The 26,004-nt window shown below is 34.9% G+C and overlaps 1 protein-coding gene across 2 annotated transcripts in view; it reads left to right on the top strand.

The window, feature by feature from the left end:
- The window catches only part of LOC118205329 (synaptotagmin-15-like), a 417,104-nt gene extending 391,969 nt beyond the window's left edge, over positions 1-25,135 (top strand). For both annotated transcript variants that reach the window (XM_085812181.1, XM_085812182.1), the window contains exons 8-9: positions 5,101-5,283; positions 17,300-25,135. In XM_085812181.1, the coding sequence (XP_085668307.1) occupies positions 5,101-5,283; positions 17,300-17,427 (311 nt within the window). In that variant the 3' untranslated portion in view covers positions 17,428-25,135. The remainder of the gene's footprint in view (positions 1-5,100; positions 5,284-17,299) is intronic.
- Positions 25,136-26,004: the final 869 nt, after the last annotated feature.

Raw genomic sequence — 26,004 nt, 5'->3', positions numbered from 1 at the left:
GTCGGCAGCCAAACACCTAACTGAACGACGAGCCGTCGCTGCACCTACAGTGATCAATGTCCCAATTGAGACCTATGCACATGTTTCTTCTCGAGAAGGTTCTCGAGCATGCGCGGTTTACTTCGATACTCTTCATCTTTCACAGCTTCCCCACAGGGACATTTGCACAAAAAAGTCCGTAGGAGTACGATCTGGTCAACGGGGAGGGAATTCAATGGTCCCTCTTCGTCCAATCGAATGTCCCTGCAGATTGTCATCCAGGGAAGCTCGTACTTCAAGGTGATAGTGGGCTGGAACCCTGTTCTGTTGGTAGAAGACCTCATCGTCTCCATAAAGTACATGTATAGCTGGTAGACTTAATGTACGTAACATTTGCAGGTACGCTTCTGCAGTGACAGTACCATCAAAGAAGAAGGGTCCTGTCAAACCCCAAGATGTAAGTCCACACCAGACAGTAACCCCTGTTAGATTGATTGACTTTTCCAACATGGACGTGCGGATTTTCTGGTACCCAGCAGATACAGTTATGTCGATTGACAGTTCCATTTAAAGCGGGTCTCCTCAGACCGCAGTACCATCGTCACAAACTGCAGCAATGGTAACTGAGTTACCATCTGCTGATATGATTCACAAAATTGCATTCGACTATCGAAATCATCATTATTAACTCTTTGCGGCACTGTGTGCCCGGTCTGGACACACCTAAAAATTTCCTTCTGTACGCACAGAAAAATTGAATGAAAAAGGATTTATAGGCTACTATAGGTTACTCTGAACCTTCTTTATTTATAGTAGATGGCAGCTCAGCACAAACGAGTCCATTAATTTTAGCCATGTTTAGTTTTTTAAGACCCTCATTTTTCAAAGAAATCTTCCAGATTTTTTTAAGGTATAAAAGGAATTGTTTTAAAAGAAATTTCTGTGCTATTTTTTTTGGCTGTATGCTAATCTCCTTATTCTATATTAGTTTTAAATTTTTACCTTGAAATCTTGCCTAAAATCAAAAAGCGAAACCTACGTGTGCCCAGACCGGGCTCACCGATCATCTAGGTCAACTGAGAGTCTGTATTCTTTGTTTCTCCGCATCTCATCGGTCAGTTCATTGACAAAAATGCTCGTTTCAGCACTCTTTTCCAAGCTGTATTCAATCAGCGTTCCACTTTGGGCACAACCACAGAATTAAAACGATAACTGCTATCTTCTCAAAATTTTACTTGTGTACTCCTCTAGGCCTAATTAGACTGCCTACCTTTTTTTTTTTTTTAATCAAAACTCCGACTTTGAAAGGTAGCGTGCCGGAAAGGGTTAATGGCATGCATCAATCGCGGAATGTAACATTTCCACTTAGCGTTTTTCAAAATTCGACGTAGGACAAAAACAGCTATAAATTCTGCTTTGAACGACCGGAACGGTAAAATAAAAATACTAGTTTGGGGAAGCTTAATTTATAAGACTTAATATTAAGAAATAATAATTTCTTCAAAAATTTTATGATTATAATGTAGTCAAACATATTAATACAGTTTGAGTTCAAACAATAGATGAAAATGAGAATAAATTCATTCTCTTTCTTTCTCTTTTTACTTCCTTGTACAATTTTTCTCCTTGAAGCCAAACTTTGGCAATTCTTTTCCTTTTCTGTTTGACAATACTATGCATTGTTGCTTTACGTACCAAAAAATCATGGCTTCCAGGGCAATTTTTAATAATTGGATACGAATAATTTTCTTTGGAAAGATCACAAACATAGCCTTCTATCCACTGCTTCTTTAAAATCGCCATTTTGCATAAAAACAAAACTGTCAAATAGCAGATGATTATTTACACCTTCAAAAATATAGCTGCAGTTAAAAAAAAAATTTCCATTCAGGTGATTTTTACTTCCTTGTACGAAATAAAAAGGAAGTATTGTAATCACGAAAAATTCCGGGTAACATATTTCAAAGAAAATATCCATTTTGAACGTTATCGATAGCAAATTAACGATGTTTTTACATAATATCTGTACCTAAGTACAGAATAAAGGATTCTTTTTATCCTCCAAAGGAATTATAAAACTGATTTAAAATGGATTCAGAAAAGATTTTTTTTCGTGCGTCTGTACGTACGTACGTATGTACACTCCGCGAAAAAAGGGACAGTTGTAAATATCCCGTTCTACTGGGCCGATTGACAAAATTCAAATTGCCTTTTCCACGTCTTAAAAGCGCGACTTAAAACATATTAGATTTGTATATATCTTTGTTCTAATATAGGTATTTTGACACAAACTGGGACTTTTTTCTGAAATAACACACCACTTGTTTTTACATATTTCGATTCTACGACTCAAACTCTGCCTAAATAATATAATTTGTAAAATTTGGTGCGAAATTTACAGAGAAATTCAAAAATTAAACTTGGCGCATTTATCCAGTTTGAGCCAAGAGTAATTCACTTGGCGAACTTCTTCATATATGGCAACCTATTTTCCTTTTCCTTCCATTGCGCAGGAGCGGAAAAAAAGTCACATCATTCCTACTTTCAAATAATTTTAACAAAGTGTGTAAACCACATTTTCGTTATTATCGCTTTCAACAAATATGCCAAATTTCAAAACGCGCCACTACATAAATTCACGTATATCTTTGGGAATTTTGAATAAAAAGCTCTAATTTTTTGCAGGTATGCTTTAGAAATACATCTACTGTAAGATAGTTTTAAAAGTTTTACTCGTTGTAATTAAAAATTTTTTTCGAAAAATTTATAAAAATTATTTTTAAATGCAAGTTTAGAAAATAAATCATAAAAATGGGTGAATTTTATTTGGAATGAACCTAAATTTCGAATTGTATAGGAAGGAATCAAATAAGTTTCATTAAAAAAAAGAGATATTAATAAACACATACCAAATTAAATTAACATTGACAAGCTTAAATTTTGAGACCTAATTTTTTAAAAACGACTCGTGCGATTTTTATAAAACTTGAAAGTTTGGCGTAATTTCAGTCGTAGAATTGAAATATGGAGGAACATTGACATGTCATTTCAGCAAAAGTTCGATTTTGTGTCAAAATACCTATATTAGAACAATGCTATATATAAATCTAATACTTATCATTAAGTCGTGCTTTCGAGACATGAAAAACACAATATGAATTTCGTCAGTTGGCCTAGTAGAATGGGAGATATAGAACTGCCCCATTTTTTTAAAGTATGTATGTATGTGTCTCGTATAACTCAAAAAGATATAGCCTCAGAACATTGAAATTTTATATGTGGAACTGAAATAACATGTAGGTGTGTACCTTCCTTTTTGGTTGCAATCCGCCGCACCAAAAGTATATAAATATATATATATATATATATATATATATATATATATATATATATCCACTCTGTTCCTCAGCTCAGTTTTTTTTTATTCTTATATTCTTGTATGTAAACTGTGCAATTTTTGCTTTACAAATAATTGAATTATGCTGTTATGATCTTCCTGTTAAGGTTTTTTATGCTTTTAGTTAATCTGCATGTAATAGCTGTAAATCTATCAACAATTTAAAAGTTGTTTAAGTGCGGCTAAGTCTAACATTTTTACCATAGCAGTCATATTTGCTTACATTTGAAACTTAGCAGAATAGTGGATTTTTGCCAATCTAGACAAAGTTCAGCTTCGCAACAACAAAAAAAGTCTTCTTATATTATTAAGAATTAAATCATGCTTAATGGATTCTGGAATTATCATTTAAGTTATTAAATTATGCCATATACTCACTCAATATAGCGTGCACAACAAGTTAAGTGAGTTTTTACGCCTTAAGTGTCTTTTTGCCGACTGGGACCAAAACGAACTTTTAGTTTTGTGCACCAAAAAATATGCCTTTTTACCTGCTGGTCGAATTTCTTGTTTTTGGCAGGAACTCTAATTTTAATTGAAATTTTTTAAATTTTTTTAACTGTATTTTTGTGTTTTATATTTTTCTATATCTTTCAATTTTTAATGAAGATATTTCCAGTTTTTATGTATTTTTGCCTTGCCGCGAAGTGAGAACTGAATTAAATGATGGAAAAATCTATCTTAAACGAAATTGGAGGAAATAAATATTTTGTATAAGCAGCAAATATTGTCGCCTGTCTGACTCGCGCAGAGAAAATGTTTAGGGGTAACACATGCGCATTCGGTAAGCGACGCTGAATCGTCTGTGAAAAACTGTTTCCTTTTTATTTGTTTAATTTCTTTTACACATCGTTTTAGTTTTATTAAGATATTTGAATAGAACATGCGGCAACGATTAGATAATTCTTCAGATGACATAACTTTTTTGCATTCTGAGTTACAAATTGAACGAGATGTAATATGTTTAGAATTATCAACAATTTTAAAGTTGTTTAAGTGCCGCTAAGCCTAATAATTTTTTTGATGGCGGACATTGCTTGTTTACATTTGAAACGGCAGACTAGTGGATTTGTTGCCAATCTAGAGAAACTTAGGTTCGCAACAACAAAGATAACGCCTTCATTTATTATTGCGAATTAAATGATGCTTAATCCTTTCTGGAATTTTTTCGAAGAAATAAGTGTTTAAGATTTACTTCGTAATTTTTAGTACAGATATTTTGAGTTTTTATGTATTTTTGCCTTGTCGCGAAGTGAGAACTGAATTAATTGAATGAGAAATACTCAATCGTCTGCGAAAAACTGTTTCTTCTTTTTGTTTTGTTTACTTAATTTCTTTTATACATCGTTCTAGCTTTATTATAGTTTTTGAATAGAACATGTGGCAACGATTCGATAATTCTTTAAATGATATAAATTTTATGCATTCTGAATTATAATATGAGCGAAATATAATACTGTTAAGTGAACCTAGCGCCAGAGTGTCGTTATGGTAAACAAATAAAGTGAATTTTAAAGAGTGCATTTATTCTATTGTGGTTTATGCACTGTCGGCGAAGTAGAATCGAATAAGTTTAAATGAAATGTAGAAAAAAATGCGCATTATTTATTATTCCGTACAAGGAAGTCATGTGATGTAAACATCAGATTTTTTTTAATAATGCAGTAATATATTTTTAAAAATTAATGTTTTATTTATTTATTTATTTATTTTTTTAATTTCAGATTCGTATGTAAAGTTGATGTTCATGATTGAAAACAAACTGATCAAGACGAAGAAAACAGTCGCAGTTAAAAAATCAACAGATCCCAAGTATAACGAATCATTTCACTTCCGCTTACCCCAAAAATGCCTAAATTCTGCCAGCGTCATTTTGCAGGTGACTGCGTCCGGAGGACCCAATAAAGGTAAGAAAAAACTACGAATCCTATATTAAAGACAATTGCGTTTAATTGTCTGTCTGGCACTCACTGATTTTATGTATTAAAAATCGACGCTAATTCAACGACTAGATTTTATTAAATGTGCACTATTATAATGATTTATTAGAAATATCGTAGTTGGCAGTTTATGTGCGCGTAAAAATATAATCTAAATACAAAACATACATTCAGCATCTATTTATTTTATTTTATTGCATTTTGTACTTTTTAACTATATTATTGAGTGCATATGGGTTCATAATAGATTGAATGCACAAAACGCTGGACTTCTCCTCAAAGATTTTTGTACAATATCGCAATATCACGCAATATAACCAGTAGCTATATTTTAAACTGTTAAAACGTTAAATAGAATGCAATCCAAAGCGTAGAGAAAGCTAATTCGATTTCACCGCGAATTCGCTACAATCAACAACAGTTATCTAAGCAACAACTGAGCTGAGATGTTTCTTTCCGGCTTTTATAGCTTCTTTGAATCGGCCACGCGAGACAGTTCTAGCAATTTATGTAAAATAAAAAAAAAGTAGAATTACTGTTACAGCTAACATAGTAGTCAATTACATTTATTCAAAATAAATGTCAATTACAGAGATAATTTTTTATTTAATTTTAAATGCGTGTGCTCTTGTATTTTTAATTTTCCCGCGTAGTTTTCGTTTAAAATCTGTCTCGTGCTGAAGGGGTATCAGAAACCCCTATACTGACAATGTTAAATTGGCCATTTTCGATGTACCTTTTCTCAAAATCTGCTGTAGATACAAGCTTGAAATTTTTTCTGTAATTAAAGTATACCTATCTGATTATACTGAAATGAGCTTTTGAAACAGTTTGAATTTTAGAGTAAATTACAAAATATTTTGTTAGGCATAGTAAAATTTAGCACTTTTCTGACACAAAAATATTTAAATTTTTTTTTTGTAAGTTTATTACAAAAGGCTCATTTCAGTAAATATTAATGAACCTAATAAATAAGTCATAAAAAGTTTAGACACCTGTGAGCAGTAGTTCCTGAGAAAAGGTACATCGAGTATAAAAAAATCACGTTTGGAGAAAAACGCGTTTTTATGTTAAAATCCTCATTGATCAAAGCAGTTGATGACAAATTAAAACTAGATTTTTTTTTTTTTTTTTTTTTTTTTTTTTTTTCAGTTTTAATTTTCATAGAGATTAAAGAATGGTATTTATAGAAAGATAAAAGTGTAGAAAATTTGAAAATGCAAAAATCCGAAATCACAATTTTTTGAAGATTTGGGGGTTCTAACTCCCCTTAATTACACCAGGGAAAAAATAATTTAAATTAGAATTCTTCTAAATATAAATAACTAAATACAAAATTTGTAACAATATATAATATTAAAATCTCTGCGCGTTTGTCTGTCTGTTTGTTTATGTGTAACATCATCTCCTCCTGCTTGTTTGTGTGTAACTATTAACATTACATCATGTCTCTCTTGTTTGGCCATGTACAGTCTTTTTCATGTCTCAATAAACTCCCGATGCAACCTCTTGGGACTCCAGGTATTTGAATACAATTGATTCGATAGGGAAGGGCGGGAGACATACGCCTGCTTACCTATGTTAGGCACCAGGTCTGCCCGTCCTCCGTAACCTGTGTAACATGATGTCCTCCTGTTTATTGTGTGTAACATCATCTCCTCCTGTTCATTTGTTTGTAATATCATCTCCTCCTGTTTATTTGTTTGTAATATCATCTCCTCCTGTTTATTTGTTTGTAATATCATCTCCTCTTGTTTATTTGTGTGTAACATCATCTCCTCCTGTTCATTTGTTTGTAATATCATCTCCTCCTGTTCATTTGTTTGTAATATCATCTCCTCCTGTTTATTTGTTTGTAATATCATCTCCTCCTGTTTATTTGTTTGTAACATCATCTCCTTCTGTTTATTTGTTTGTAATATCATCTCCTCCTGTTTATTTGTGTGTAACATCATCTTCTCCTGTTTATTTGTTTGTAATATCATCTCCTCCTGTTTATTTGTTTGTAATATCATCTCCTTCTGTTTATTTGTTTGTAATATCAGCTCCTCCTGTTTATTTGTTTGTAATATCATCTCCTCCGCAACGGCAGGGAGTTTAGTTTCCAGCGTGAACTTGACGAAGAATCAAACCACAATTTATTCAGCCAATATCACTCAGGACAGTTTCAAAATCACGTTTGCAGTCGTCGCGAAACTACGACAAACACACTGAAACAATCAGCAGGGCAGCCTTTTGACTATCAGGGTATAACGGTAAAGACAGCTTCACGGCAAAGCACAGTTCCCGACTCGGTGGATCGCTTTCGGATCTCAACACATTGCTACTGAACTCAACGATGCACTCCGATGTACTGCTACTCCGCATACAGGCAAGGTTTATATAGTTTTTGGCCTGCCTTCGAGAACATTCCGGACCAAAGTTTTGAAACTAAGACAGAAAGAGGTATCTAAACTTTCAGTCGAAAGAAATTTCAAATAGAGCAGGAGGAGAAATGAATTTTTGAAAAAATGCAGTCACTAAAGTTGAAAGTTAAATACTTTTTATCTTGCTGTTTAAGAGGACCTGTTCTTATATTGCTTAATGTTTTAATACCTAAATCTAAACATATACAAATCAAAATACACTTTCGAATTGCTTCTTTCCGAATTCCTGCATAAATTGAACACCAGTGGTGGATGGAGGGGCGGATGGCAGCATACTTGATCACAATCACATCATTTTGCCTTTTTTTCGTAGCGATTATTCAGAAATTTACTTCTGGTTAAAAAGGATGCAATGCTAAACACGCCTCACGTTTTCGATATACAATGAAGAAGAAGGCGAAGAGAGGGACGTGGTTTATTCAGGCAGCAGCAAGCGACAAATGCATATTCACTTCAGTCCTATTTATAACCAGAAAATCACTGTGTTAATCCTGAACAGCGGTTGAACAACAGATATCACAATGCAGAGGGATTGCAGGGGAAAAGTGACGTAACATGCGGCAGAGTGACGCAAAATGGAGTGAAGCGAATCTTTGAAACGAGGATGTGTTTAATTAAAATTTATACCAATTGGTTGCAACCAAGTTTAATAATTTTATAACTTTGCTTTATATTTTATGTTTTACATATATGTATTTGTAATAATAAAATTCCATAGTCAAGAATACACTTGAAATTCTAACTGTATGTTCTTTTCATTTTTAATGGCGATGTTCTCTTATTTGAAAGTACGTAGAATTAAATCCACAGCCCCGTAGTCAAGTTATTTTTTCCGCCTTTTTTCTACACGTACAGTTATAGAATGTTCTGAAAATATTTAAAGCGAACTGGAATGGCTGACGAGGCTGACGTCTTTTCTTGGAAGCTCCGCCTTTCCAGAGGCTATAAAAGGACTCGCAAAGGAATATCGGAGGCTTTTTTTTAAATGTAATGATGCAGTAAACTTCATACAAAAAGTTATTAGTAATTCTTTTTATTTACTCCGGATATCTGATTTTATAACTGCTATTTCTCCTGAATAATAATAAATGGATCCTGTTTTTTAAACTTATCGTCTGATATTTTAAGCTACGACAAAAGCTGTAACATCACATATATGTATGTATTTAGTTGTTTAATTTCTACTTATGATTATTTCCTAGAAAAGAAGGTGTAGATCTGTTGGTAATTGAAATTAGGAAATGTTAAACTTAAAAAGACTGTTTTAAAACTGCTAAAAAATATGTAATAAATAATTTTAAAAGTCGTTTAATATTTGTATTGCTTTGCCTGAAAAATGTACATTTTAAAATGACAAAAAAAAAAAAAAAAAAAAAAAGTACAGGCAAAAAAAATAAGACAGTATACATATATAAATAATTTGAATTTTAGCATGCGTATATAAAAAAAACTAAGTAAATTACTGCCGACTTAGCGGCAGAGCGCTGGCTTATCAAGAGGAATTAGCACCCCCCCCCGAAAAAAATGATTTGGGAATATGTACATGTAATGGGGAACTTGGAGAACAGCTGCGAAGCATTAGCGATGGTTCTTTTGTGTTCTAATAACTTGCAGAGGCTTTACAGTATTGTCAGAAGGCACTAACACTTGAAGACGGCACGCCAGCGGCTGAACGGTCTCTGAACGCTGGTAGTTCGGTCAGAGGTTCGAACCCGCGAACTGACTGGCTGCATGATTTTTCTCATGTGTGTGTCAATATGAGTCAGTTGCCTTAGAAAGTCCTCCACGAAGGCATCCCTTCCTTCCATTTAGTGCCTTAGGACGGAATACGTAAATAATAATAATAACACTGGAAGTCTGTCTTCCAGTGTTATTATTGACATGTAATCAGTTAAGCTGCTATAAGCGCCCCCCCCCCTGTTTTATATAAAACACATCACATTTTTAGATGATAGGCGAAAGTTCCATAGGGGCGAAACAGATCCTAATAAGTGAGAGAAGTCAAGAAAAGACAGTGCGTATTGAAAAAGCTGGGGCGCAAAAGGAAATACGAACTAGTATTGAACAATATTATACTTCGTCCATTGCTGATTCTGAGCCTCTTCCAACAAGTAAGAAACTGAATGACGTAATCAAGAAGCTCAATTTAAGTAAAGCTCTAGGTCCGGATGGGCTTGATAAGGGCATTCTCAGAAACTATGGATAACACGCATCCGGCAGTACTTTTCTCCTATTTACAGGCATGCTGGAGAATTCCCCACTTTCCAGAAGGCACAGAAATAGCAGAAGTGACCCTCTTCTTAAAGGGATAAAGATTCAAACGAGGCTGCTTCTCATAGGCCCATCTGCCTGCTCACCAGCCATGGGAAAATCCTCGAAAGAATAGTACTTCAAAGACTGAATTTTTACATTCATGCTAATAAACTCATAAATACTGCGTAATATGGCTTTATAGCAGGAAATCACGCACTGAATCACCCACGGAACACAGAAACAAGCAGAATAAACTGCATACTGTTGTCATCAGCATAGACATTCAAGGCGTCTTTGTTTCGTTGTGGTGGCACGGACGGAGGCGTCCACATGCAAAAAGTGACGAAAGCACGTCCCCTGCTTAGGTTCACTTCTGTGGAACCTGGTAGCAGCATGAAGGTATGAAAGGAAGGAGGGGCCAGTCGGCACTAGAAGTGAAGCACTACTTTGAAGCTTGGGTCACTAGATGGGGTGTTCTTTGTTTACATTCAGAAGCTCGCTTGACAGGATTCTGATAGTATTTCGACACAGGACAGTTTCATACAAATTGAAGAAGGGACACTTTCACATGAAAGAAACATTCATAGTGTGATGGATAATAGCAATTTGTATAGTTTAGTGACATTTACGCAAAAATCACATCTTGGTTATTTTTCGATAACTAACAACAGCGCGATTTTGATTATGAATTTGTTTTATAAAATTCTAAGCTGTTGAACTACAAAAATATAGATTTTAAGAAAAATGTTATGCTTAAAGAATGAAAATTTAAATGTACCTTACGGTACATTTAAAATTGTATACGTCTTTCGATACCCTTGATAGAGTATTCGCTACTTTTACTTTATTTTCAAAACGCCAAAATGTTTTAAATAAAACAAATTTTTTTCACATCCATATATTGTTGCATATTATTGCAAAAACCATGTATCTGCCTTTGACAAAATGCATAAATATTCATTAAATTATTCATAAATGTATTTGAAATGAAGAATTTATTCACTTATAAACAACTGTGAAAGTACTGTGAAGAAATCTAATTATTAAATGTATCTAATTTATAATGATTATAAATGTTATCTAAATATATAATAACCTTACTATTGTAAACATAAATTGAAATCCTGTTGACAAATACGTTATAAAACTATTTAAGCAAGAATTGTTCGTACTGGAAAGCAATCTGTTAAAAGGTATTGTAAAGCAAATGCTATGAGATGCGCACTTAAGAACGTAATAAAGAGTTTTGGAATATGTATTGTTGAAATGAAGGGTAAAAAAAAATCTGATAAGTATAATTAAGAGAATTATTCCCCTTACATTTTATAATAACTCAGTTACAAGTTTTAAATAATACTTAAAAAAAAAAAAATATTTTATTCCCTTTCAGAAATGTTCAGAGAAAGTCAAGTACTATTTAAAGTATTTCGCTAATTCCTAATAATTCTCTAATTTAAAATGAACCGAATAGAGCATTAATTATAAATTGACTTACATTTTTCGATTTAAAAGATGCCTCAGAAGCCAAAAAATCATGTCATATTTAAGAAAGTATTTTAGGAAGAAGCTCTATAAGTAGAAAATAAATAATGCTTAATTTTAATATTATTAATACAATAAACTTTGATCTTAATTTTTTTACCTTAACCTAATCAAATCGAATTACCTTAAATTTTTTTTTCTAATGTAATTAACGAAAACTTGCGAAAATATTTCATTCAAATTGACCATTCTGAGAAAACTGTCCTGTGAAAAGTATAGCATTTAATTCCGTTCAGAATGAAATGTTGTGTATAAATATGTTGTTTTCATATACTTAGGACTCTGAAGTGTTGTAGAAAAAGAAAATATATACATTTACATGTATATTTACGACGTAATTACAAAATATTTATATCCGAACGCGTCAAATCCCATAGAACTCAATGGTAAATGATCCAATGTTTTGGTCACCACGTAGGGATCGCCGGTGCTTCAGAGCAGGGTACGGGAGAGACTTGCTTAGGGCAACTCCATCTTACTTCCTACCTCCATGGGTAGCAGACACCGCGCTCAACCTGTTTGATGATGATGAAACATCAGATATAATAGCGTATGCTGACGACTTCTTGCTAATTTCAACCGGTCACAACCGTATAAGTTACTAGGTAAATTCCCAAAAAGCGTTAGACATAATAGTCCGCTGGGCCAGTGCTCACAGTTTCAAGAGCAAAAGCAAAAGGAATGCTAATTAGCCCAGGAAAGAAGCACGAGCGTCCCCGTGCGTAAACCTTCACGGAAGAAACGTACAATTCGTGAGACATTTCCGCTACTTGCGTGTCATTATAGACGACAGATTCCCCTGGATCCCTCACATCGAGGATCTTAAAGAAAGGCTGCATAAATTGTCAATGCGGAGAACAGCTGCTGCTAGCTGGGATGTCTCCTCGCAGATGCTCAAAATATGCTATGCAACAGTCGCTGAGCGCATAGCTCATCAGGGCGTTTCCATACGGGGCGTCAATGTCACGATTAACATGCAACATGCATTGAACTCCGCGCAAAGATCATTTCTTCTGGGCATCTGCAGAGGATTCCGTACCTCTCCTACAACTGCATTAAATGTATTGGCTGGGCTTCCGCCTCTTCACTTGATAGTACAGAGCGAGAGTGTTGTGGTGAGAGTGATCAGACTGAAACAAGACGTTACTATTTGGAGTAAGACTTATGTATGTATCTTCGGACTACGAGAATTACATTGCCCACTCTCCTTTGCACCCTGCACACTTCGATATAGAAGCAAACTGTGATCCCCCAACTGCATTACAATCCTTATCCGTATATACTGATGGCTCCGAAGGAGAACTCAGGACTGGCAGTGCCTGGTGTGCAATGGAGGGTGATCACATAATCCATTCCTGGGCTAAGAAGCTTCATTCCAGTAACTCGGTGTTTCAGGCAGAACTTACAGCACTAAAGGCAGCTCTGGACTTTACTGCTAACAATGGCAGGTATAAAATAATTTATACAGACTTTAATGTCAAGCTTAGGGCGGCCGCAGTAGACATCCCATTGTCAGAGACATGCAAAAACTATTAATTTCGATTCCTGCAAGTCTTCGCACACTATCTGACAGGGCATGCCCATAAATGTCCTATCTTCACAGATTTCGCCTAAGAGACGGTGACCAATGTATTTGTCCCAGTACTGGTGACCCAGATCACTATCAGTTTGACTGCTCGCACACAGAGAATTCACGTTTAAAAAGACCAATTGCAATCAATATGCCAGCATAGTTCAAGAACACAATTAAGAATAAATATGCGCCCAGCCGCATTAGAGACTGCATTACCATTGCTAAAAGCATTGCTGACAACCTGGAGTGACTACTTTTCTTGGACACTGTGCCGTCAGCAGCCTGCTCTGTACATACTATATTAATTTACTTAATGTCTTGTGCTTTTTTTTGTGTGCTGTTTTTACTTATATTTAATATTATGATTAATCCAGAACTCATTTAATGTGTTCCACAATTTGTAATGTATTTCATCATCTGTACATCTGTAACCGATTATTATAGCACATCCTTAAATATAACTGTATGCCTAACATGTACGATAATAGTGAAAGGTGTTCCGCTTAGTCTCAGCAGTCCCCACCATGCACCTTCTTTCCATGTTCTGGTCCTTATTTCAATGTTCCTCGTTTCGTGGCCAATCCCCGGAGGACACAGTACTAAGCTCTTTATTTATGTTTATTCATGTATTTATTTTTAATTCCACCGACGGGATCCAACAGGCTGAAAAGCACCTAACCCAGTGGACCAGCTGTTCCGTCGATGGTGAAAAGAAAGACTCTGCTCCTTTGCTTCAGTTGGCCCACCAGCGGCCGAGCGGTAAAATCGCTGAACACTGGTAGTTCGGTCCGAGGTTCGAATCCCGCGAACGGGCTGGCTGCATGATCGTTTTCGTGGTTTTCCCCATGTGTAACGTGTATACGAGCCAGTTTCCCTTAGAAAGTCCTCCACGAAGGCATCCCTCCCTTAAGGCAGATAGCCCTCGAGGCTTTGCCATAATCACACACAAACAAATCAGAAAAGGTAGGATTTTGTATCAAAATATGTACTTTAGAACTGTGCTATACGGAAATCTAATCTACATATCCTGGTGTGGAGGCATGAAAACCCCAAGCTGAATTTCGTCAATTGGTTCAATCGAGCGGAAGATATATAGGACTTCGCCCCCCCCTTTTTTTTTCTTTTCAATGGCTGTGTGTTATTTATATTTAACCGGTGTTTTACTTATTTATTACATTAGCCTTGTTTTCAGTGTTAAACTTTCACGTGTTATATGCTTATCCCCGCCCCCCCCCCACACACGTACAACAATATACAGCTGACCCATGGTACAGTAACCTCTCGAAAAGAAAAGAGAACGTAATAACGAGTGATCGTTATAAATGGTCATTATAAATTATGCTGTCATCAGCTGGGAACGTTTAGCGCTGATAGTTGTAACAGAGCGTTTGTTATGACGGCAGTTCGACTGTAGCTTTCTCTGTACTAAACTAACAGTAACTTTTTTTTCGTTTTATGGCATTTTAGTTTGTTTAACTTTCCATAAGAAAGCTCTGCATTCATCAAGAGACGGAAACCTGTACCAACCTTTTATTAACGCAAGATACGAGTAGTTTTTGACCCTTTCTTTCTTATTACACTACCCGACGTTTAAAATGCAACACCAAGAAGGAGTGGTGCGATAATTATGCAAATTTCAGGGTACGCATCTCACCGAGTTACGCAAATGATGTGAAATGCGCAGCCCTCCGGCGCACTTTAAAGATCTAAGGGAAGGAACCTGAAATATGTTCAATTTTCGTTCCGTTATTTCTGCTAGGGAGATCATCGTAGAAAGTCTGTACTTGTCTCAGAGGTATCTTGTAATAGCAGAGAATGCCACGCCATCGTCAATGGAGACAGTTCCAGCCAGACAGACGATTTTACAAGGGGTATGGTGATCGGACTGAGAAGGGCAGGTTAGTGCATACGGAGAATCTCAGCTGAGGCACACCTAGAGACGTCCACAATGCACCGAGTGTGGTGACGATGGCTGGAACAAGGAAATGTGGCAAGTTCGATTGATGCCGGTGCAGCCAGAGTGACGTCAGAACGCGTGGATCGCCCGCAAGCCACTTCTACCTCCATTCTGCAGCATGTGCAAGATAACCTGGATGTTCCCGTATGGACCAGAACCATTTGCTGTCGATTGGCGGCTAGTACCCTGCACTCTTGGCGCCCCCTAAGAAGACTGCCATTGACCCTGCGTCATAGAAGCCAAAGTCTGCAGTGATGCCGGCTCGAGCGGTATGGACGATCGAATGGCACAGGGTCATGTTCTCAGATGAGTCATGCTTCTATTTCTCCAATGATAGTTACCGCGTACGAGTGTGGCGCCGTTGTGGAGACAGTCCATCCGGCAACAATTGTGGAACGCACCACCACGCGACAACGCGGCATCATGGTTTGGGGCGCAATTGCGTACGACTCTAGGTCACCTCTAGTTCGTATTCAGGTCAAAGATGTGTGCTACATACCTTCAGGGATGATGTGCTACATACCTTCAGGGATTATGCAATGTCCTTTATCAGATTGATAACGCACAATCACACACTGTTCGCATCAGCTCACGTGCTCTGCAAGACGTACAGATGCTTCCCTGGCCACGGATCTCTCACCAATCGAACACGTTTGGGATGTGATTGGATGCCATTTGCAGACCCTGCCATTGGCCCGTTTAGAAGACGAACTGTGGCAAATGGTTGACCGATAATGGAGGGCCATTCCTCTGGACACCCTCCGCAGTTTCATTGGCTCTGTACGTAGACGTGTTGCTTCATGTATCGCTGTCCAGGGTGGTTCTACAACCTGTTGAGCATCACAGACAGAATGTGAACACTTCTAGCACTAGATAATCACAACCACACCTCGCCCTTGATCATCAAATTACAACAACTTTTACAGCTCAACCTGCAGAAACATCTCTCCTTAACATGGATCAAGGCACATGCAGTAAATGAGGGGAATGAAGCAGCCGATAGCCTGGCCAAGCAAGCAGCCACTGATCCAGAAGCTGAAAAAATCACAATCCCAGCCCCTCCTTCCTACCTCAAAGGGCTATTACAGGGTCAAGGCCTAAATCTTTGGCAGGAAGACTGGACGCGCTGCACAGCTGGAAGACGTACATACAGCTACCTCCCGAAAGTCAGCACTGAACGCAACATTGCAATAGCACCTCTTACGGCTTATATTACGGTACACGGCCCATTCCCGACCTACTTCAATAGACATGGCATAACAACCACAGACATATGCGCCTGCGGAGCGGAAGGCTCCCCAGACCACTATGTTTTTGAAGGCCATCTGACAGCAGGAAATCACCTCCCTCTTCCCATCAACAACAATAGAGAAGCTTATCACCGCTTCCTTATAAAGCACAAACCGGCAGTAAATACAATCTGCAAAGTTGCTAACAAGCTCGAGAGCATGGGCCAAGATTTGTGCTCTCCTCATTAACCAAAACTCTCAAGGCATGATACACTAAGTCAGCATGCAGTTCCACATTCTGACACATAAGTCTACTCCTAAAACTTACATAAGTCCTTATTACATACACTTATCAAATAATGTACAGTCAAATGTATTTAACATTTCCTCTTCTGTATATGCATAATACTTAATTTTTTTTTAACCTATGAGCCTGTATTTTAATCCTATTATTTTGTATCTGTATATTTAATTTCTATTTGTATATGAATTTTATTGTGAATATGCAAAATTACCATAGCAAATTGCAACAACAAATGTCAAAACGGTAAAATGCAATCTGCCCTTGTATGGCCATGTAAATGCTCTTGTTAACATCCTAAAAAGCTCCCGCGGCGGCCTTTTGAGGCCTCAGGGAGTTGTTCCTGGTAAGTGGAGGGCGCGGGATACATGCCTGTTTACCTTTGTTAGACATCAGGCGTCCCCGTCCTCCGTTACCAACCAATCAACCTACTGAGCAGACGATCTTCTCGCTCTGTATTATGCATAACATTTCCGAAATAAAGAATTGTTATTGTGACTCTTTGCTGTCTCTCTCTGTGTTTGCCGCGTTTCATCCATTTCGGACCACTTCTTCTTGGTATTGCATTTCCAATGTCGGGTAATTATGTCTTGTGGTTGGACTATTTTATTGAATTTAAACTTTTGCAAGTTTAATAACGAAAGGTTGAGAGATTCACCCTTTATTGACGTATTCTGATTTTCATTGCATTTTTTCTTGCAGATAAAGCTGTAGGACGTGTGGTCTTCGGATCTTACATGTTCGTCCGAGGGAAACCGTTGGAACACTGGAACGAGGCAGTCTCGTCGGGCCACAAGCAGATTCGCCACTGGCAGAAGTTAACTCTGTGATTGCCCCCTCCCATCTTTAGGAACATATCCTACACTCAGTGTCGTTTAGATCCACCAGCTTTTTCGTTTGTTGCTCAAAATTAGAAAATTACTGTTACAATTTAGTGAGCTTTCCCAAATCCTCATTTGTCTCGGTTTAAGTTTAGTGCCATCTTCCAATGAAACAAGACGTAAGAAGACTGAAACTGGAGTCCGTCTTTGGAAGACAGAATGCGAATAGGAATGCTGATCAGTCAGTGGTTTGGAATTCCTGTGTGGATGCTCAACCACTAAAGCACTGCAAGAACGACGATAAAGAACGGAAAGATGTTTAGTAGATTTGTTAACAGTTTTAGCAAATTCTTTTCTTGATTTGAGGAAAGTATAATACAAGTGATCCTCGTATTTATATATTCAAAACTGTCTATTAATAAAAAAATAAAAAAATAAATGATTAAATAGAATAATAAAAAAGAATTAATAACTAATAATAAATGCAGTCAAAATATTAAAAATAGTAAATAAATAATAATAAATTTAATAAAATTAAAAAAATAATAAATTTAATAAAGTTATAAAAAATAATAAATAAGTAATAATAAATTATAAATAAATACAAAAAAAAATTTTTTAAGGAAATCTGAAAGGTTTCAGACTTTAAATTACGTTCCAAAGAGCCCCCCCCTTTTTTTTGGACATTTTGTGTCTTACCTTTAGTTATTAAATATCACGTTCCTCACACTTAAACCATAAAATTCAGTTCAAGAGCAATGTCACAAAATAGTTTTAAACTGAGCCTATCTTTAGAATTTCCGATACAGAGTCTCGCCGTGCTGGAGATAAAAATGTTTTTCTGTACAATGTTGCCATTGCTCGCTTTGAAATCTTTGAGTTTGTTAATCAAAATTCGTTAAAGTTTTACGAAATCGATAAGATAACAAATTCCGAATTTCAAATTTGGGCTTCCACATGCCCATATTCGTAGGAGGATGACGTCATTCAAAATTCGATGGCTACCGTTCTTTTATCACAATGCGAGAAATATACATATAACTATGCAGGTTTTTCATTATTTAATTTCTTCAAATATAATGCGGGACTCTTAACATTTTGTGGCAACAGTTTGAAAAGTGAAACGGACATTTATAGTTAACCAACGCAAAATCGCAAAACGAAAGCAATAGTCCTTCAGGGGCAAAGCCCCTTTGGACTAAAAATTATAAAAAAAATAATAAATTCAATAAAATTATTAAAAATAATAAATGATTAATAATAAATTCAATAAAATTATAAAATATAATAAATAAATCATAACAAATTCAATAAAATTATTAAAATAATAAATTATAATTTAAATGAGAAATCGCCATTATTTAGATTTCTGTAAAATTCAGCTTAGTTTAGCTTCAACTTTAAAAAAAATGATAATAATAATAATAAAAATCTGACAAATTTCAGATTTTATAATAAGCCCAAAAGGATGTGTTTTTTCATGAGGGCTTCTAAACGGGATTTGAAAAGTGATACAGACATTCAAACTCATTCGACAAAAAATACCGTTTGACATTGTAGCGTCTTCGCGTTGCTAGGACACCCACATAATTATGTAAAGAAAGCTCGTGCGTAAAATATCCGTGCTTGAAGATGCAAGGGATGTAAATATTAATGGAACGCTTTGAAATTGTGGAGAATTTTAAATTTCTTAAAGTTTTACAAAATATGAAATAGATAATAAAACTAATTGCAGAGCCCAAATTTGGGCTTCCAGATGCCCATATTCGAGTGGAGGACTACGATATTCAAAATCTGATATCTGTATTTAATTTCTTTAAATAAAAAACAGGGCTGTAATAATATTTAGTGGCAATAATTTGAAAAGTGAAACGCCACAAAATGCCAGAACAAAATTAACAGCCCTTCTGAGTTAACGCCGTTTGGGCTTTTAAAAAAAGAAAGGAAGAAAAAAGAATTTTTGCTTGCTTAAAGATGATAGAACTTCTCCTTGAATTGAAAAGGGGAAGAAATGGTTTTCGAACTTGACTGATATCAATAGCTGGGATGAACGTACTCTCCAAAGTAAATATTAAATGTTTTCTATTTGTCATCTTGGAATATTGAAGTATTTTGTGTTTACTCGAGCATAGAATGTTATGCTCGAAGATATCTTATGTCCACAATGTAGGTAACAGCAATAAAAATGCACTCTTATAAAACCCACGCAGGCGAAGGAAATGACGTACTTGGGTATTAAAGTTGCCACTCTTATTCTACTAACTCTTAAGCCTATATAAAGAACTGACCATAGGTTTTTAGCTTCTGTTATAAGTAATGGTATTTTAGTGCAAATACAGTTGACCCTTCAAGGATATGAGTTTGAATCGGGAAATTCAAATATAAACGAATTTTAAGGACCTGAATATACTTCAGATTGGTCGAAGTTTGAAAAAATCTTTAAAATATATATATATGTAATAATAAAACTCCATAGTCAGGATTACACTTAAAATTCTAACTGTATGTTCTTTTCATTTTTTAATGGCGATGGTCTCTTATTTTAAAGTACGTGGAATTAAATCCACAGCCCCGTAGTCAAGTTGTTTTTCCCGCCTTTTCTACACGTACAGTTATAGACTGTTCTGGAAATAGTTAAAGCGAGCTGGAATGGCTGACGAGGCTGACGTCATTTCTTGGAAGCTCCGCCTTTCCAGAGGCTATAAAAGGACTCGCAAAGGAATATCGGGGGCTTTTCTTAAATGTCACGATGCAGTAAACTTCATACAAAAAGTTATTAGTAATTCTTTTTTATTTACTCCGGAGATCAGATTTTTGTAATTGGTATTTCCCCTGAAATATAATAAATGGATCCTGTTTTTTAAACTTATCTTCTGATAATTTAAGCTACGACTACATCTATGATTCTTCATTAATCTATTTATTCCGGACAAAAGCTGGTACGTCACATATATATATATACTTACATAGAAATGTCACTCATATTAAGAAAATTTTTGTACGTCTTCAAATGTGTACAATGTACACTTTGCACACAAAAATACGAAACAGATCTATATCTCCCGTTCTACTAGATCGAATGTCGAAATTTAACTTGCGTTTTTAATGGTTCGAAAGCACGACTTAGGATATATATTAGATTTATATATATCATTGTTCTAACATAAGTATTTTGACACAAAAATCGGACCTTTTTCTGAAATGACATAACATTTATTTATTTATTTTTTCGTATTTTGATTTTATGAATCGAAATATGCCAGTGCGCCAAGTTTTGTAAAATGGCACGAGTAGTTTTTAAATAATTAGCTCTCAAAATTTTAGCTCCTCCAATGTTAATTGAATTTGATATATATTTATTAATAACTCTTTCTTATTAAACTTTTTTGATGCCTTTCACATTTCGAAATTTAGGTTCATTCCAAATAAAATTAGTCCATTTCTTGTGATTTATTTTTAAAATTTGCATTTTAAAATCATTTTTATAAATTTTTTGAAAACAAATTTGAATCGTAACCTATAAAAGTTTTACCATCGTCTTAACGTAAATGTATTTCTAAGTGTAACGGTAAAAAGTAAAGAATTTTTATTCTAAATATCCTAAGATATACTTGAATTTACACATTGGCGTCTTTTGAATTATGACATATTTGTTATACGCGGTAATAACGCCAAATGCGGTTTACGCACTTTGTTAAAATTATTTGAAATTATGAACGATGACCCTTCTTTTTTCGCTCGTGTACAATGAAAAGAATTTGATGTGTACACCACATGACTTCCTTGTACGGAATATTAAATTATACTCATTTTTTCTTGCATTTCGTTTAAACTTATTGGATTGAATTCAATTTATTTCGTCGATAGTGCGTAAACCACAATAGAATAAATAATACGCTCTTTAAAATTCACTATATTTTGTTTACCACACCACTTAACAACGTTATATTTCGTTCATATTATAACTTAGAATGCACAAAATTTATATCATTTGAAGAATTGTCTAATCGTTGCTACATATTCTATTCGAATACTATAATATATCTAGAACGATGTATAAAAGAAATTAAGCAAACAAAACAAAAATGAACAGTTTTTCGCAGACGATTCAGTATTTCTCATTCAATTAATTCAGTTCTCGCTGCGCGACAAGGCAAAAATACATAAAAACTCAAAATATCTATAATAAAAATTACGAAGTAAATCTTAAACACTTACTTCCTCGAAGGAATTCCAGAAAGGATTAAGCATGATTTAATTCGCAATAATAAATGAAGGCGTTATCTTTGTTGTTGGGAAGCTTAGTCTCTCTAGATTGGCAACAAATCTACTATTCTGCTGTTTCAAATATAAACAAATATGTCCGCCATGTTATTTAAAAATTAGGCTTAACCGCACTTAAAGAGCTTTTAAATTGTTGATAATTCTACAAATACTTCTTGCAGATTTCCTAAAGGCATAAAAACTTTAACCGGAAGATAAAAACAACATAATTCAATCATTTTTAAAGCAAAAAGTGCACAGTTTAGAAACATATAAGAGTAAAGAAACTGAGATCACTGAGCCGGGTAACAGAGTGGATATATATATAAATATATTTATATAAGTTTGTGCGGCCAATTGAAATCAAAATACAAGGGACACATCTACATGTTATAGCAGTCCTATATACAAAATTTCAACGTTCTGAGGCTATTCGTAGGGGAAAGAGTCTTTTATTCTGTCCTTGCGTACAGACGTCAAACAAAAACATTGTTAAACCACATTCGACGGCAGTCAAAATGGATATTTTCGTTGAAATATGCTGCCTGAAACTTTTCGCGATTACAATACTTCCTTTTTACTTCGTACAATAAAGTAAAAAGGAAAGGAAAATATGTTGCTGTAAATTAAGAAGTTCGCGAAGTGAATTAATTTTGGAGCAACCTGAAAACAAATGCGCCAAGATAAATTTTAAACCAAAATTTACTATCTAGGCATAATTTGAGTTGTAGAATCGAAATATAAAAACAAATTTTGCATGTTATTAGAGCAAAATGTCCGCTTTCGTATCAAAATACCCATGTTAGAACAATGTTATATATAAGTCTAATATATATCTTAAGTCGCGCTTTCGAGACATGCAAAACGCATGTTGAATTTCGACAATCGATCCAGTAGAACGGGAGATATAGAACTGTCTCATTTTGGGGGGTGAGGGACCCCCTTTCCCCCCAAAAAAAATACAGTCTAGGTGTACATAGATATTAAAGTATTTTATCAGTCCAAGTAAGACAAACAACATACACTAATGAACTACAAAGTCTCGGACTTCCCGCTGTCGCCGTTTTGTCTTCGCCCCTTCTCCAAGAGGACATTTGCCCCGTCATAGAATTACTTTTTTACAAATATGAGACATAAAGAAATAGTTAGAAAATTATGTCAGTATCAAATACAACAAAATTATCACATTTCATAATTATAGGCAAACCTGTGGGATATTTTGTTATATTATCATTTCTAAAATTATGCAGATGTAATGTTAACACCTTTCGTCCAAATTTCTTGAAATTTTAATCGTCTAGTTCAGAGAAATCACTCAAGCAAAGCAGAAAATTACCATCTTTATGAAATTTTAATTGAAAATTGAATTACTCTGAAACCTTGTTATCACATCACGGTCTTAAAAATTAATGAATTTGTAGATGGATATGTTGATAAGTTAACTTTTGTGTGATATGTAACTGTATATTTGTATAAAATAATTGCATACAAAATCATTTTGTACAATTATTCAATTAGTCGTCATTCATTAACTCTAAGTAATATTTTAATAATTTTAGAAGATATGTTTAGTTGCAAGAGCTTTTTCTTTTAAAATTCGAAACAGTTCGAGGTAAACAAAATTATTAAACTAAATAAACTTAATATTATACGGGAAGGTATAATATAGGCATGTAAATTAAAATACGTTTTGAGGACGATTCGCCCCGACAGAAAAATGACCCAAAGATGAAATGGCATGACTATGAAACGGTGCCGGTGAAATAGTCCCATTAGCTCTAGTGCAGATATTTTATATGATGCTTTATTCCTTATACAATATTTACTGTGTTTTGTATCGTATAAGACAATGCTGTTGCAGGTATACATCTCTATTTCCTAAACTTTTTTGTTGTTGTTGTTTAACCGTCTTCTTTTGGTATTTATTGTTTTCTTAGTGTCTCCCTTCCACTGCAACAGTGTTACATTAAATCTATTGCAATTTAAAATTAAAATAAATCCAACCGTGTTTTCCTTTCGGGGCAGAGTTCTTTGCTCCTGATGAAGGGGGACGTGTGCCTGAGTGCCCTCTAAATGGACAGTCTTCACTAAAATCTTCACCAAACATATGATTGTTACTTTGCCTAATTTTTATGTTTTACGTTCCTCGATACAAATACAAATAAATTAATCGATATACACCTGTGTCACCAATAAGGTTTCCGTCAACAACAGGATGCTAATAGTTTAATTTTTGAAGAACTGTGAGGAATAAATGATTCCCCCCCCCGCACATACTTTTGTGGTGTAAGTGCTAGAAAGTCCAACTTGAATTATAACACAACATTTTGATCTTTCATGTTTCCTCTTCCTAAAAACCTAATACAGTCTACGCTGGGGTTTGAACTAGTATGCGGTGGAAAGTAATCCCTTACTTGGATTTGGTCGACTGAATCTCGTGCCTCTTCCCCAGTCGTCATTCTCGTGCCTCTTCCCGAGTCGTGACTATCACACGCAAGATAGTCAGTTTAAATTCTGGCGAGAGTATTATTGAATTTTCACAATTCTCGCTCAGAATATCTTAATAAACCTCATAAAATCGAAATTAAATATTTCTGACAGCGAAAAATATTTTCTAAATAAATCGAAATTAAGAGTCAGTTTTACTTCATTTAAAATTGGTAAAAATTGTCTATAGTATTGCTAAAATTTATACTGAACCCTGTATAGGTAAAATTTGCAGTATTGATATTTTCTGCTGACTTATAAGGAAAATACTACAAAGAATACTTGATATTGAAACTCCTTTTGCCATTTCTTTCGTTTTTTAAGCTTTTAGTTTACATCCTAAATCCTAAGAGTCAATTTTACTTCATTTAAAATTGGTAAAAATTGTCTATAGTATTGCTAAAATTTATACTGAACCCCGTACAGGTAAAATTTGCAGTATTGATATTTTCTGCTGACTTATAAGGAAAATACTACAAAGAATACTTGATATTGAAACTCCTTTTGCCATTTCTTTCGTTTTTTAAGCTTTTAGTTTACATCCTAAATTTTCTTGACATACTTAGTCCTATTTAAAATCCCATACCCTTACTGCATTTTTAGCATTAAAATATGCGTTATATATCAAAGAACTTCTTATGACCTACCCATCAGAATTTCTAAATTTTTAACTAGGAATGAATTAAATGAAAACACTTAAAATCTTGAGTTCCTTTTCAGTTCTCCGTTCATTATGTTCTTAATTACTTCGTAGTTTTTCCGTTGTATTTTGATTGGGATATATTGAAATGAAGTGAGATTCGCACTGACAATCACGATTCTGTTAATTTTTGTTCTATAAAGGTGGCAATTTTAATACGAGTGAAGCTTGGTAATTTTTTTGTGTGCAGCAGAATATGTATAGATGACAACTCCTGTACTGATTTTATTGATAGAAAAATAAATGGAATAAAATTAAAAAAATTTCTCTGATGTGTATGGTTTATTTTTTTAACTATGTGCATGGTGATAATGAATGATATTGAAACGCTAACTGAAAAGTGATTTTTATAATTCTGTAACAGTATAAACTGATTGCAAAATCATTTAAATCAGATAATTCAACATCTTTCGGAAATGATTTTAAACTTGAATACGAAACTTATTAACACAATTAATTTATACTTAGAAGCTTATAATTTTAGGAAGGATTTCAATCGCTGCTTCTATATGCTAAGAAAAAAATACATAATAATTTTTCAAGTTTTACAGATTTCTCCCTGCAAGTTCCTTCTCCTAAAAACCTAATACAGTCTACGCTGGGGTTTGAACTAGTATGCGGTGGAAAATAATCCCTTACTTGGATTTGGTCGACTGAGTCTTGTGCCTCTTCCCCAGTCGTCCCGCACCACAAGGATTTGGCAACTGTGTCCCGTAATCTCCACTCGCCCTTTAAAAGGGGGCGTATATGAGACATTTTCTCCCTCCTTCTAGCATGCTTTCGTGGTATCACTATAAGGTGTTTTCAGCCTCCTTTCTGCATGCCTTCGTGGTGTAACCGTACCATACTCGGCGCATATTTGAGAGGTCCAGGTTCGTGTCCCAGCGAGGGGATTGCTCATTTTTCGCATCTTCTGCTTCAAAATAACCTAATGACGTTATAAGTTAATGGCAAATAATTTCAAATCTTCAAAGCTGACGAATGCTTTAGATACTTGCTATGAAAACCTTCAAAGGATTCATTCAAAAGAAGGCTCTTAAAACTTAGCACCTAAAACAGGTACTAAATCCTTCATCTCCCGATCTCCAAAAAATAGAAATTGCAGTAAAATCCGCAAACGTTCTTCAAGCGCAGTT

This window comes from Stegodyphus dumicola, chromosome 2, assembly GCF_044657685.1.
Source record: "Stegodyphus dumicola isolate Sdum_Otavi_A_Nest chromosome 2, ASM4465768v1".
Lineage (NCBI taxonomy): Eukaryota > Metazoa > Arthropoda > Arachnida > Araneae > Eresidae > Stegodyphus > Stegodyphus dumicola.
Note: the sequence above shows the minus strand (reverse complement) of the source record. Positions and strands in the feature narration are given on the sequence as shown.